Raw genomic sequence first — 15,983 nt, forward strand, 5'->3', positions numbered from 1 at the left:
AAGAGAGGAGGAGGAGGAGGAAAAAGAGGAGGAAGAGAGAAAGAGGAGGAAGAGAGGAGAAGCAGGAAGAGGAGAAAGGAGAAGAGACGGAAGAAGAGGAGAAAGAAGAGAGGAGCAGGAGAAAGAGAAAGAGAGGAGGAGGAGAGGAGGAGGAGGAAGAGGGGGATGACTTGGTCACTGGTCACTTCCCCCCAGGAAGCCCGCCAAGCGTGACGGTGAATTTACCAGTCACCGAGCCTCCCCTGGTATCTCTTCACCAGCCTCGGTTTCCCCACTGACAGAAAAGAGACAGGACAAACTAAACCAGACCAGATGCTAAGGGCTCACAGGGTGGTGGAGGTGAGCTCCAGGGGCAACAGGTTCTGGGCCCTCGTATCTACCCCAGTGCTCACTACAGTGCCTGGTCCCTAGTAAGCGCTTCGCAGCTAGGACAGTTATTAGGGTTGGAAAAACGAGGCTCTTCTTCTTCTTGGAGCCTCTGAGTTGCAGAGGATCAGCTCGGTGAGGTGAGGATGGGAGCCCCAGTTGCTGCTCATGTGGTTTTGCGGTCTTTCGGTTCAGGCTTTCCATCTCTAGGGAGGGCACGCCGGATCGAGGGGGAGACTCTGATTGGCCCCGGGGTGTGTGGGGGGAGAACGGCCCCAGCATCTCTCCTTGGAGAGGGTCTCTGGGGAAGGATCAGAGAAGCAGCGTGGCTCAGTGGAAAGAGCCCGGGCTTGGGAGTCAGAGGTCATGGGTTCAAATCCTGCCTCTGCTCCTTTGGGCAAGTCACTTCACTTCTCTGTGCCTCAGTTCCCTCATTTGTCAAGTGGGGATGAAGACTGTGAGCCCCACGTGGGACAACCTGATCACCTTGTATCCTCCCCAGCGCTTAGAGCAGTGCTTTGCACAAAATAAGCGCTTAACAAGTGCTATTATTATTATTAGTGTTGTTAATAGGTGATATAAGTCCAAACTGTGTACCAGGAGCAGAGTAGCCATCCATCCAGCCATCCAGCCCGTATCAACATCTCTCGGTTTGACATCACGTAGGAAAGACATTCAGTGGAAAAAAGATCACTTTCCTCTCTCTGGACTGGAACGTCCCCTCCACCCCCTGGGCTTTGGAGTCAGAGGTCATGAGTTCAAATCCCGGGTCTGCCACTTGTCCGCTGGGGACTTTGGGCAAGTCACTTCACTTCTCAGGGCCTCAGCTACCTCATCTATCAAATGGGGATGAAGACTGTGAGCCCCCCGTGGGACAACCTGATTACCTTGTAACCTCCCGAGCGCTTAGAACAGTGCTTTGCACATAGTAAGTGCTTAATAAATGCCATTATTATCATTATTTTTATTTTTTATCACTATATTTGTTAAGCATTTACCACATGCCAGGCCCTCTACTAAGTGCTGGAGTAGATATTTTGTTAATTAATTAATTAATTCAATCGTATTTATTGAGCATGTACTGTGTGCAATGCACTGTACTAAGCGTTTGGGTAGTACAAGTCGGTAACATATAGAGACGGTACTTACCGAACAACGGGTTCACAGTCTAGAAGATGTTAATGATGTACGTATAGCTATAATTCTATTTATTCTGACGGCTTTGACACCTGTCTACATGTTTTGTTTTGTTGTCTGTCTCCCCCTTCTAGACTGTGAGCCCGTTGTTGGGTGGGGACCGTCTCTGTATGTTGCCGACTTGTACTTCCCAAGTGCTTAGTACAGTGCTCTGCACACAGGAAGCGCTCGCTAAATACGACTGACTGAATGAATAATAATAACAATAATAATAGCATTTGTTAAGCATTTACTATGTGCAAAGCACTGTTCCAACCCCTGGGGTGAATACAAGATTATCAGGTTGTCCTACGTGGGGCCTCACAGTCTTAATCCCCATTTTACAGATGAGATAACTGAGGCCCAGAGAAGTGGTGTGACTTGCCCAAAGTCACACAGCTGACAAGTGGCGGAGCCTGGATTTGAACCCATGTCCTCTGACTCCCAAGCCCGGGTTCTTTCCACTGAGCCACGCATGTCTGTTGTGTGACCTTGGGGAAGTCACTTCACTTCTCTGAGCCTCGGATCCCTCATTTGTAAAATGGGAGTTAAGACTGAGCCCCACATGGGACAACCTGATCACCTTGTATCCCCCCGAGCGTTTAGAATAGTGCTTCGCACATAGTAAGCGCTTAACAAATTCTATCATCAATATTTAAGCACTTTACATTCGCCCCACCCTTATTTATATATATGTACAATTAAATAAATGACATAGATGTCCGTAATTTCTTTATTTATATCAATGTCTGTCTTTCCCTCTAGAGGGCACGTGTCTACCAACTTTTGCTGCATCGCACTCTCCCAAGCGTCTAGTACAGTGCTCTTCACCCCGTAAGATCTCAATACATACGATTGACTGATGCTCTGGCCCCTGGATTACAGTCAAACATCCCCTCATTGATCCCAGAGGTGACCAAGTGGGACTCCTGATAACGATGATGACAATAATAATAATGATAATCATACTATTTCTTAAGCGCTTACTCTGTGCCAAGCATTGGGGTTAAGGACTAGCTTTCCCCGCGAGTCTCCTCCCTGGATGGGAAGCAATGATGTCTGTGCTAAACTCTCCAGGCCTTATCCCACACAGCCCCAGGTTCAGTGCCCTCTCGGTGCTTAATAGATAATAATGATGGTATTTGTTAGGCGCTTACTATGTGCCAAGCACTATTCTAAGTGCTGGATGAAACTAATGGATCGAGGTCATTTTCAAGCTATCAGCATAATCGACACTTTCCCAGGACAACCAATTAACACATTCATTCATTCAATCGTATTTATTGAGAGCTACTGTGTGCAGAGCACTGTACTAAGAGCTTGGGAAGTACAATTCGGCAACAATAGAGACAATCGACACTTCCCCAGGATACCCAATCAACAATTTTCCTCTAAGGCTTTAAGATGCTAAGAAGGAGCCCACAAGGAGCTTACGCTCTAATTGATGACGATGATGATGATGGCATTTGTGAAGGGCTTACCATGTGCGAAGCATTGTTTTAGCCCAGGGGGAGATACAAGGTAATGAGGTTGTCCCACGTGGGGCTCACAGCATTAACCCCTATTTTGCAGAGGAGTTCACTGAGGCACAAAGAAATTGAGTGACTTGCCCAAAGTCAACCAGCTGACAGGTGTTGGAGCCGGGATTAGAACCCACGACCTCTGACTCCCAAGCCCGGGCTCTTTCCACTAAGCCACGCTGCTTCAACTGGGGAGAAAGATACAGAAGTTGTGATTATGCACACAGATATATTATGTACACACATATGTATGACTATATATACATATAAATGTGTGTATATACTTGTATAAATATATGTATATGTTTGTTTATACATTCATACGTATGTTTAGTCATACATTCAGTGGAAAAGGGTAATTTGCCTTCCTCAGGTCTGAAAATCCTTCCTCCACGTTTATTCAATCGTATTTATTGAGCGTTTACTGTGTGCAGAACACTGTACTAACCTCTTGGGAGAGTACAAGAGTGGAGAAGCAGGTGGCTCAGTGGAAAGAGCCTGGGCTTTGGAGTCACAGGTCATGGGTTCAAATCTCGGCTCCGCCACGTGTCAGCTATGTGACTTTGGGCAAGTCACTTCACTTCTCTGGGCCTCAGTGACCTCATCTGTAAAATGGGGATGAAGACTGTGAGCCCCACGTGGGACAACCTGATCACCTTGTATCTACCCCAGCGCTTAGAACAGTGCTGTGCACATAGTAAGCGCTTAATAAATGCCATTATCATTTATTTACAATATAACAATAAACAGAAATATTCCCTCCCCCCAGTGCTATTCTCCCTCATCAATATAACAATAAATAGAAACATTCCCTCTCCCCAATGCTATTCTCCCTCTTATCAAATAAATTAATGGGATTTATTAGGCGCTTACTGTGTGTGGAGCACTCTACTAAGAGCTTGGGAGAGAACAAAATTACAATACAGCAGAGTTGGTAGATGCATACCCCGCTCACAACGAGGTGACTGTGAGTTCTGTGTGGGACAACCAGGCTAAATCCAATCTGATAATCCTGTAACAGCTCCAGTGCTTATCCCAGGGCTTGGACTCTTAGTAAACACTTAGTAATTAATCCCCTGGAATCCTGCAAAATGACTGAGGGGAGTTGGCACTTCCATTCCCCCCCCCCCCCCCCCCCGGTCGTTCTCTAGGTAACGCTGCGTTCAGTTGCCATGACGACAGGATCCTCCCGATCCCTCGCTTTCCCATCAGTTTCCCCCTGGGCCCTGATCCCTCGAAAAAGCGCCATAAAGTGTCCCAGTTCTTTCACGGCTGACACACTGAGGAGATTGTGAGGTGAAATCCGCCTGTCGAGCCGGGGAGCTTTCTGGCCTCCCCCGAGAGAGGGAGAAGGAGCCCATCGTCCTCAGTAACCCCCGCTCATTCTACACCAGGAAGCCCCGGGAAAGGGAGGGAAGGGTCGAGGTCGGATCACATCGGCACAGCCATCCTGCATTAGCCTGCTCGACCGTGATGAGATCCCCTTGGAGGCCGGGTCCTGGCCAGAAGAGGAGGACAGAGATGGGTCCCCACCAGAAAGGGAGGCTAGAGACGGGGTTCTATCCGGAGGAGAAGGACAGGACAGAGTCTTGATAAGAGGATGGGGACAGAGATGGGTCCTGACCTGCGGAGAAGGATAGAGACAGGGCCCTGGCTAGAGGGGGATGGATACTTATAAGCAATTCTCAGGGTTTCGCACAAAATGGCCAACTTCACGCCCGCGATTGAATTTCTACTCCTGGGATTCTCGGAGGTCCGGGAGCTGCAGCTGCTCCAGGCGGCGCTGTTCCTCCTGGTCTACCTGGCGGCCCTGATGGGGAACCTCCTCATCGTCGCCGTCACCGTCCTCGACCGGCGCCTCCACACCCCCATGTACTTCTTCCTCAGGAACCTGTCCGTCATCGACCTCGGCCTCATCTCTGTCACTGTCCCCAACTCCTTCGTCAACTCCCTGAATGACCGCAGATAAATCTCCCTCCTGGGCTGCATCACACAGGTTTTCTTATTGATTTTCTTTGGCTCTGCGCAGATGGCCTTCCTCACGACCATGTCCTACGACCGCTACGTGGCCATCAATCAATCAATCAATCAATCAATCGTATTTATTGAGCGCTTACTATGTGCAGAGCACTGTACTAAGCGCTTGGGAAGTACAAATTGGCATCACATAGAGACAGTCCCTACCCAACAGTGGGCTCACAGTCTAAAAGGCGGAGACAGAGAACAGAACCAAACATACCAACAAAATAAAATAAGTAGGATAGAAATGTACAGGTAAAATAAATAAATAAATAAATAAATAAATAGAGTAATAAATATGTACAACCATATATACATATATACAGGTGCTGTGGGGAAGGGAAGGAGGTAAGACGGGGGGGTGGAGAGGGGGACGAGGGGGAGAGGAAGGAAGGGGCTCAGTCTGGGAAGGTCTCCTGGAGGAGGTGAGCTCTCAGCAGGGCCTTGAAGGGAGGAAGAGAGCTAGCTTGGCGGAGGGGCAGAGGGAGGGCATTCCAGGCCCGGGGGATGACGTGGGCCGGGGGTCGATGGCCGGACAGGCGAGAGCGAGGTACAGTGAGGAGATTAGCGGTGGAGGAGCGGAGGGTGCGGGCTGGGCAGTAGAAGGAGAGAAGGGAGGTGAGGTAGGAGGGGGCGAGGTGATGGAGAGCTTTGAAGCCCAGGGTGAGGAGTTTCTGCCTGATGCACAGATTGATCGGTAGCCATTGGAGGTTTTTGAGGAGGGGAGTAATATGTCCAGAGCGTTTCTGGACAAAGATAATCCGGGCAGCAGCATGAAGTATGGATTGAAGTGGAGAGAGACACGAGGATGGGAGATCAGAGAGAAGGCTAGTGCAGTAGTCCAGACGGGATAGGATGAGAGCTTGAATGAGCAGGGTAGCGGTTTGGATGGAGAGGAAAGGGCGGATACTGGCAATGTTGAGGAGCTGAGACCGGCAGGTTTTGGTGACGGCTTGGATGTGAGGGGTGAATGAGAGAGCGGAGTCGAGGATGACACCAAGGTTGCGGGCTTGTGAGATGGGAAGGATGGTAGTGCCGTCAACAGAGATGGGAAAGTCAGGGAGAGGACAAGGTTTGGGAGGGAAGACAAGGAGCTCAGTCTTCGACATGTTGAGCTATAGGTGGCGGGCGGACATCCAGATGGAGATGTCCTGAAGGCAGGAGGAGATGCGAGCCTGGAGGGAGGGGGAGAGAGCAGGGGCAGAGATGTAGATCTGGGTGTCATCAGCGTAGAGATGATAGTTGAAGCCGTGGGAGCTAATGAGGTCACCAAGGGAGTGAGTGTAAATTGAGAACAGAAGGTGACCAAGCACTGAACCTTGGGGAACCCCCACAGTAAGAGGATGGGAGGGGGAGGAGGAGCCTGCAAAAGAGACTGAGAAAGAACGACCGGAGAGATAAGAGAAGAACCAGGAGAGGACGGAGTCTGTGAAGCCAAGGTCAGATAACGTGTTGAGGAGAAGGGGGTGGTCCACAGTGTCAAAGGCAGCTGAGAGGTCGAGGAGGATTGGGAAAGAGTATGAGCCGTTGGATTTGGCAAGCAGGAGGTCATTGGTGACCTTTGAGAGCGCAGTTTCCGTGGAATGAAGGGGACGGAAGCCAGACTGGAGGGGGTCGAGGACAGAGTTGTTGTTGAGGAATTCTAGGCAGCGCGTGTAGACAACCCGTTCAAGGAGTTTGGAAAGGAATGGTAGGAGGGAGATGGGGCGATAACTAGAAGGTGAGGTGGGGTCAAGAGAGGGTTTTTTTAGGATGGGAGAGACATGGGCATGTTTGAAGGCAGAGGGGAAGGAACCAGTGGAGAGTGAGCGGTTGAAGATGGAAGTTAAGGAGGGGAGAAGGGATGGAGCGAGAGATTTCATAAGATGAGAGGGAATGGGGTCAGAAGCACATGTGGCCGGAGTAGCACTTGAGAGGAGGGAGGAGAGTTCCTCTGAGGATACCGCTGGGAAGGATGGGAGAGTAGCAGAGAGTGTTGAGAGCCGGGGGGTTGGAGAAAGGGGGGAAGAGACTTTGGGGAGGTCGGACCTGATGGATTGAATTTTGTTAATGAAGTAGAAGGCCAGATCGTTGGGGGTGAGGGAAGGAGGAGGGGGAGGAACCGGGGGCCTGAGAAGGGAGTTGAATGTACGGAAGAGCTGGCGGGGGTGATGGGCATGGGTGTCAATAAGGGAGGAGAAATAGTTCTGTCTGGCAGAAGAGAAGGCTGAGTTAAGGCAGGAAAGGATAAACCTGAAGTGAACGAGGTTGGCATGGTGTTTAGACTTTCGCCAGCAGCGTTCAGCAGCTCGAGCATAAGAGCGAAGGAGGCGGACAGTGGCAGTGATCCAGGGCTGTGGGTTAGTGGTGCGAGAGCGGCGAAGGGAAAGGGGAGCGAGCGAGTCTAGCTGAGTAGAAAGGGTAGAGTTGAGAGCAGTAATCTGATCATCAAGACTGGGTAGAGAGGAGAGGGTGGCGAGGTGGGGTGTGAGGCGCTCCGAAAGATGGGTGGGGTCCAGAGAGCGGAGATCTCTGTGAGGGAGTAATACGGATTTACAGGGGAAAGGAGTGTGAGTGAGGAGGCAGGTGAGAAGATTATGATCAGAGAGAGGGATCACAGAGTTGGTGAGGGTGGACACAGTGCAGCGGTAGGAGATGATGAGGTCGAGGGTATGACCAAGTTGGTGAGTGGGTGAGGTGGGGTGGAGGAAGAGGTTGGCAGCATCAAGGAGAGATAGAAGGCGGGCGGCAGAGGAGTCGTTAGGGATATCCATGTGGGTATTGAAGTCTCCGAGGATCAGAGTGGGCATGGAGAAGGAGAGAAGGAATGTGAGAAAGGGGTCAAAGTCGTTAAAGAAGTTGGAAGTGGGGCCCGGAGGGCGGTAGATGACGGCTACAAGAATCTGGAGGGGGTGGTAGAGGCGAATAATGTGGGCTTCAAAGGAAGGGAAGGAAAGGGAAGGGGGAGGAGGGATAGTGCGAAAGCGACATTGGGGGGCGAGAAGGAAACCGACACCTCCTCCTTTTCCGGTGAGTCTGGGGGAGTGGGAGTGGAAGAGGCCTGCACTGCAGAGAGCAGCAGAAGAGACCGTGTCGTCCGGCGACAGCCATGTTTCAGTTAGGGCGAGGAGGAGTAGAGAACTGGAAAGGAAAAGGTCCAGGATGAAAGGGATCTTTCTTAAAACGGAGCGGGGGTTCCAGAGGCCACACTTGGCATCAGCTGTCGAGGGAGGGGAGGGAGGGGGAAGGGTGCGAGGGGTGGGGAAGGTTTGGATTGGGATGAGTTGGCGGGGGCCTGGGCGGGGAGGGTGGGAAGGGGGGTGGCGATGGGAAAGGAGAACTGGGATGGGGTGGGGGCGGGGAGAAGGGGAGGGGGGGGCCGGGAGGGAGAAGTGGAGGACCTGCGCTGGTACAGAGGAATCCTTGGTAGGGGGTGAGGGGGAGTGGTCTTGGTGGGTGAGAGGGAGGGAAACAGCTGGGTGGGAGAGGGGAAGGGGAAGGTGAGGAATGGGAATGGCAGTTGGGAGCAAGGGAACTGAAAGTTCATGGTGAGGTCAGCAGGGCGAGTGACAGTACCGCGGGGGGTTAACAATTGAGATGCAGAAGCAATAAAACAGTAGCAATGATAAAAGTAGGCGATGGCATCACAGGGTGTAGTTAAGCAATCAATATGCTATGGCAATAATAGAATTGGCAGACAATGATGCCACAGAGAGCAGATACAAACTATTAAGAGCTGGAGTAGGGTGGGCCAGTTAAGGGGGGTCAGGGAGCAGAGATACCTGGGGAGGGGAGCGAACAGTCAACTAGCATGGGAGGGCTGAGGAGGTGCGAATGAGGTTGTCGTTAATGTAACATGTAACATGGTGCTAACATGGTGCTAACAAGGTGCTAACAAGGGCTTTTTACCTGGGGGCGGGGGGAGAGTCAGTCAGGACCGGACCGGGAAGAGGGGGGGGATGAGGGGCACTTTACGGAAGGCCTCCTAAGTGGGGGGGTGGAAGCAGGGGGGGCGTCCGTGGGGGCGCTGAGATGGCGGGAGGGTGGGCGGCCGGGCCTCTCGGGAACGGAGTCCCGGGCGTCAATGGCGGCGCTCTGAGGAGAGCCATCTGCCTCCCCCTGTGCTATGAGGTCGTCATGACCGGAGGGGCCCTCTGGACGATGGCGGCAGCCTCCTGGATCAGCGGAGGCCTCTCCGGCCTCATGCACACGGCCGCCACCTTCTCCGGGCTCTTCTGCGGGTCGAACGCGATCCGCCAGTTCTTCTGCGACATCCCCCAGCTTCTGAAGCTCTCGGGCTCCACTGCGGTCCTTACAGAGGTTTGGGTCACGAACTTCACAGTTAACCTCTCCGTGGTGTGTTTAGCTGCCATGGCGGCTTCGTACATCCACATCTTCCGGGCCGTGCTGAGGATGCAATCCGCTGAGGGCCGGGCCAAAGCCTTCTCCACCTGTCTGCCCCACCTCGCCGTCGTGATTTTTTTTATATCGACTTCAGGATTCGCCTATCTGAAGCCTCCCTCAGACTCCCTCTCAACGCTGGACCTTCTGGTATCCATGTTCTACTCCGTGGTGCCTCCGACTCTGAACCCCCTCATCTACAGCCTGAGGAACAGGGACGTGAAGACCGCCATCTGGAAGACTCTGAGCGGGAGATCATCTGACCAGAATCATTTTTCTTTTTAGTGGAATTTGAAAAGCACCGAATTAAGCTCTGGGCTTGATGATGATGGTATTTGTTAAGCGCTTACTATGTGCAAAGCACTGTTATAAGCGCTGGGAGATACAGGGTGATCAGGTTGTCCCACGTGGGGCTCACAGTCTTCGTCCCCACTTTACATATAAGCGAACTGGGGTACAGAGAAGTGAAGTGACTTACCCAAGGTCACACAGCAGACAACTCAGGTCCCCTTACTCTCAGGCCCGGGGTCTTTCCACTAGGCCACACTGCTTCCCCATCCTGATGAGAATAGTAATGGTAGTAATAGCTGTAGGAGAATAGTGATAATAATAATGATAATGGCATTTATTAAGGGTTTACTATGTGCAAAACACTGTTCTAAGTGCTCGGGAGGTTACAAGGTGATCAGGTTGCCCCACCGGGGGCTCAAAGTCTTAATCCCCATTTTCCAGATGAGGGAACTGAGGCAAAGAGAAATTAAGTGACTTGCCCAAATCACAGATCTGACAATTGGCCGAGCCTGGATTTGAACCCCTGACCTCTGACTCCATAGCCCGGGCTCTTTCCACTGAGCCATGCTGCTTCTCAAGTAGTGATAGTAGTGATGGTAGTAATGAAAATAGTAACAATGATTGTATTTAGTACATAGCGTGTTGAGGAGAAGGGGGTGGTCCACAGTGTCAAAGGCAGCTGAGAGGTCGAGGAGGATTAGGACAGAATATGAGCCGTTGGATTTGGCAAGCAGGAGGTCATTGGTGACCTTTGAGAGGGCAGTTTCCGTGGAATGAAGGGGACGGAAGCCAGACTGGAGAGGGTCGAGGAGAGAGTTGTTGTTGAGGAATTCTAGGCAGCGCGTGTAGACAACCCCCTTCTCCTCAACACGCTATCTGACCTTGGCTTCACAGACTCCGTCCTCTCCTGGTTCTCCTCTTATCTCTCCGGTCGTTCTTTCTCAGTCTCTTTTGCAGGCTCCTCCTCCCCCTCCCATCCTCTTACTGTGGGGGTTCCCCAAGGTTCAGTGCTTGGTCACCTTCTGTTCTCAATCTACACTCACTCCCTTGGTGACCTCATTCGCTCCCACGGCTTCAACTATCATCTCTACGCTGATGACACCCAGATCTACATCTCTGCCCCTGCTCTCTCCCCCTTCCTCCGGGCTCGCATCTCCTCCTGCCTTCAGGACATCTCCACCTGGATGTCCGCCCGCCACCTAAAGCTCAACATGTCGAAGACTGAGCTCCTTGTCTTCCCTCCCAAACCTTGTCCTCTCCCTGACTTTCCCATCTCTGTTGACGGCACTACCATCATTCCCATCTCACAAGCCCGCAACCTTGGTGTCATCCTCGACTCCGCTCTCTCATTCACCCCTCACATCCAAGCCGTCACCAAAACCTGCCGGTCTCAGCTCCGCAACATTGCCAAGATCCGCCCTTTCCTTCAGGACATCTCCACCTGGATGTCCGCCCGCCACCTAAAGCTCAACATGTCGAAGACTGAGCTCCTTGTCTTCCCTCCCAAACCTTGTCCTCTCCCTGACTTTCCCATCTCTGTTGACGGCACTACCATCCTTCCCATCTCACAAGCCCGCAACCTTGGTGTCATCCTCGACTCCGCTCTCTCATTCACCCCTCACATCCAAGCCGTCACCAAAACCTGCCGGTCTCAGCTCCGCAACATTGCCAAGATCCGCCCTTTCCTCTCCATCCAAACTGCTACCCTGCTCATTCAAGCTCTCATCCTATCCCGTCTGGACTACTGCACCAGCCTTCTCTCTGATCTCCCATCCTCGTGTCTCTCTCCACTTCAATCCATACTTCATGCTGCTGCCCGGATTATCTTTGTCCAGAAACGCTTTGGGCATATTACTCCCCTCCTCAAAAATCTCCAGTGGCTACCAATCAATCTGCGCATCAGGCAGAAACTCCTCACCCTGGGCTTCAAGGCTCTCCATCACCTCGCCCCCTCCTACCTCACCTCCCTTCTCTCCTTCTACTGCCCAGCCCGCAACCTCCGCTCCTCCACCGCTAATCTCCTCACTGTACCTCGTTCTCGCCTGTCCCGGCGTCGACCCCCGGCCCACGTCATCCCCCGGGCCTGGAATGCCCTCCCTCTGCCCCTCCGCCAAGCTAGCTCTTTTCCTCCCTTCAAGGCCCTGCTGAGAGCTCACCTCCTCCAGGAGGCCTTCCCAGACTGAGCCCCTTCCCTCCTCTCCCCCTCGTCCCCCCTCCATCCCCCCATCTTACCTCCTTCCCTTCCCCACAGCACCTGTATATATGTATATATGGTTGTACATATTTATTACTCTGTTTATTTATTTATTTATTTATTTTACTTGTACATTTCTATCCTATTTATTTTATTTTGTTGGTATATTTGGTTCTGTTCTCTGTCTCCCCCTTTTAGACTGTGAGCCCACTGTTGGGTAGGGACTGTCTCTATGTGTTGCCAATTTGTACTTCCCAAGCGCTTAGTACAGTGCTCTGCACATAGTAAGAGCTCAATAAATACGATTGATTGATTGATTGATTAATTGATTAGTAGGTGCTTGCTATGGGCTGAACATTGTACAAAGTGCTGGAATAGATACAAGATCATCGCTATTTTACAGATGAGGAAACGAAGGCCAGAGAGATTACATGACTTGCCCAAAGGTAAACAGCAGGCAAATGGTGAAGCTGGGACTTGAACCCAGATCTCTTGACCCATGGTGATATTGTTGGAATAGTAGGGGGAGTAGGAGTATTACTCTTCCACCTCCTCCTCCTCTTAGTACAACTACCATAGTGCAAAGTACCCACCACTTGGTGAAATGATTTATAGTAAATCCTTAGAAAATTTCAACCGACAGAAGTGACACCTTCCCTATCTATAAGAGAGTTCCTGGAATGTCGGGAAGAAATTCATTTATTCATTCATTCAATCGTATTCATTGAGCACTAACTGTGTGCAGAGCACTGTACTAACTGCTTGGGAAGTACAAGTCGGTAATATATAGAGACGGTCCCTACCCAATAACGGGCTCACAGTCTAGAAGAGGGAGAGAGATAACAAAACAAAACATGTAGACAGGGGTCAAAATCGTGAGAATAAATAGAATTAAAGCTATATGATAGAATTAAAGCTATATAATAGAATTAAAGCTATATGATAGAATTAAAGCTATAGAAATAGGGTACTCTGGTCTTTGCCTAACCCCCAAGGCTTTGTACCCCTTGCACAAATCTATAAATCATACATCACAAATTATTTATTTATAGCAATGTCTATTTCCTCCTCTAGACAGCGAGCTTGTTGTGGGCAGGGAATGTGTCTTCCAACTCTGTTGTACTCTACGGTGTTGGACACATAGTAAGTGCTTAACAGGTTCTGTAAGACGAACAAACAATATGCTGGAAAGCGCCTCAGACTCTGGGGGTGACAATTCCCCTATCCGGTGAGACCCCGTATAGGGGAATACCTTGGAAGAATAATGAGTGGCAGTTGACCAATCTAGCCCACAAGGCCTCATCAAACACAGCACATATTTGGCAACAATAATCTGAGAACTTTGGGCCCCTTGATTCATATTCTGAGGGAAAGGAAGGCCCCGGGCATCCAGTAAAGTGCTGTGCCCCTAGTAAGTGCTCAATAAATACCACCTATTGATTAACTGATATAGTATCTCTAGACTGTAATAATAATAATAATAAGAAGAAGAAGAAGAAGAAGAAGAAGAAGAAGAAGAAGAAGAAGAATAGCATTTGTTAAGCACTTACTATGTACAAAGCACTGTTCTAAGCACTTGGGGGATACAAGATGATCAGGTTGTCCCACGTGGTGCTCACAGTTTTCCTCCCCATTTTACAGATGAGGTAACTGAGGCCCAGAGAAGTGAAGTGACTTGCCCAAAGTCACACAACTGACAATTGGTGGAGCCGGGATTTGAACCCATGACCTCTGACTCCAAAGCCCATGCTCCTTCCACTTAGCCACGCTGCTTCTCGCTCACCGTGGGCACAAAACGTGTATTATTCATTGCTTTGTGAAGTGCTCTGCACACTTAAGAAATACCACCGATGAAGGTGAAGATGGCAGCGGTGCTGAGGAAAGAATGCCCTCTCCAGAGGTCATTCAATCCCTCCCCCTGCGACCGTGTACCCCGGAGGGTGTGGAGAGATCTCTCCTTCCCGGGTCTCAGTCTCCCACCCTTTGATGGCAGCAAACGTCCATTTGGGAGATCTGGATCTGCAGGTGACCAGAGTGAAGAAAAATCTGCGTCTCCGACGTTGTCATGTTGTTGTGCAGCCGAAACCCAGCGCGACTCACTTGTCTGGAAAGTCCCCATCTCAGGTTCCACTCTCTATTGGCACCCATGCCCATCGCCCTCGCTGGTCGGTCCCTCCTCAAACACCCAGGGCCACCCGACTCCCTCATCCCTCGTCCCTAAGGACCTGGCCACCGCTTTGGTTGAGAAAATTGTCACTACAAACCCAACAGCACTTAGGTACCTATCTGTAAATTATTTATTTGTAGTAACGTCTGTCTCCCCTTCTGGACTTTAAGCTCATCGTGGGCAGGGGATGTGTCTGTTAATTGAGAAATTGGACTCTTCCAGGTTCCTGGGAGTCAGAGGTCCTGGGTTCTAATCCCAGCTCTGCCAACTGCTTGCTGTGTGATCTTGGCAAGTTACTTAAGTTCTCTGTGCCTCAGTTTCCTCAACCGTAAAATGGGGATGCAATACCAATCTTCCTACTTACATAAGACCGTGATCCCCATGCAGGACAGGGACTGTGTCCGACCCGATTGGCTTGGTCCCAACTCAGCGCTCAGAACAGTGTTTGACACGTAGTAACTGCTCACCGATTTCCATAAAACAAACAATAAGCTGGGAAGCTCCTCAGACTCCGGGGGAGACAGTTCCCCCACCCAGCGAGACCCCGTAAAGGGGAACACCGTGGAAGACTCGTGAGTGGCACTTAAACAATCTAGCATGCAAGGCCTCAGCAAACGCACGACATATCTCCCGGCACCAATCCGAGAACTCTGGGCCCCTTGATTTATATTCCTGGGTGGAGGAAGGCCACCGATAAAGAATAATCGCATCCCTCAACCATATGCAGACCGGCCCAACTGGAGGAATGTAATCCTTGCTTTATCTCACAGAGCAAGGACAAACACAACAGTCAGGACTGTGGGGAAATTCCGGACCTGTCTGGGAGGCGATACCATGCCCGTAACACTCTCTCCTTATTCTTGTGTAACACGTTGTGTGTTCGGGCATGTTGAGACGCCACTCTGACTGATTCTGACATGGATATCTGTTGTGCTCCCTGCCCGGATCAGGGAGTGAGTATCTCTTTGCTTCCCTATCAAATCTACTTAGACTGATTCTGACATGGATATCTGTTGTGGTCCCTGCCAGGATCAGGGAGTGAGTATCTCTTCTCTTCCCTATCAAGTCTACTTATTAAACGTAGTCTTTGCGGCCCTCGCATCATCGGTACCTTTGAGAATCGTGTTTCATGCACTTCCGAACCTCCTGAATCACCCCCTCAAACGGTGTCTGAAGGGGGCACGGCCTCATCCGGTGGCCGTCCGGAACGGGGTTTATTCAGTCATTCGTCCAGTCAATCGTATTTATTGAGCGCTTACTGTGTGCCGAGCACTGGACTGAGCGTGTGGAAAGTCCAATTCGGCCACAGACAGAGACAATCCCTACCCAATGATGAGCTCACAGTCTAGAAGAGGGGAGACAGACAACGAAACAAAAGAAAACTAGTAGAGAGGCATCAATAGAAATAAATAGCATGATAGATAATAATAATAATAATAATAATAATAATAATAATAATGGCATTTATTAAGCCCTTACTATGTGCAAAGCACTGTTCTGAGCGCTGGGGAGGTTACAAGGTGATCGGGTTGTCCCTCGGGGGGCTTTAAGTCTTAATCCCATTTTATAGATGAGGGAACTGAGGCAAAGAGAAGTTAAGTGACTTGCCCAAAATCACACAGCTGACATTTGGTGGAGCCGGGGTTTGAACCCATGACCTCTGACTCCAAAGCCTGGGCTCTTTCCACTGAGCCATACTGATCTATACATATCATTAATAAAATAATTAGAATAATAAATGTGTACATAGAGACGCAAGTGCTTTTGGGGTGGGAGGGGGGGTAGAGTGGAGGGAGGGAGTCGGGGAGATGGGGGGGAAGCGGAGCAGAGGAGGGGGGGCTCAGTCTGGAAAGGTCTCCTGGAGGAGGTG

The 15,983-nt window shown here is 50.6% G+C and overlaps 1 protein-coding gene across 1 annotated transcript; it reads left to right on the forward strand.

Annotated features, from left to right (window-relative positions):
- The first annotated feature begins 9,197 nt into the window (after window positions 1-9,197).
- LOC119922202 (olfactory receptor 14J1-like) lies at window positions 9,198-9,746 on the forward strand. The gene has a single exon (XM_038742174.1). The coding sequence runs from the start codon at window positions 9,198-9,200 to the stop codon at window positions 9,744-9,746; it is 549 nt and encodes a 182-aa protein (XP_038598102.1).
- Window positions 9,747-15,983: the final 6,237 nt, after the last annotated feature.

This window comes from Tachyglossus aculeatus, unplaced genomic scaffold (genome assembly GCF_015852505.1).
Source record: "Tachyglossus aculeatus isolate mTacAcu1 unplaced genomic scaffold, mTacAcu1.pri scaffold_100_arrow_ctg1, whole genome shotgun sequence".
NCBI lineage: Eukaryota > Metazoa > Chordata > Mammalia > Monotremata > Tachyglossidae > Tachyglossus > Tachyglossus aculeatus.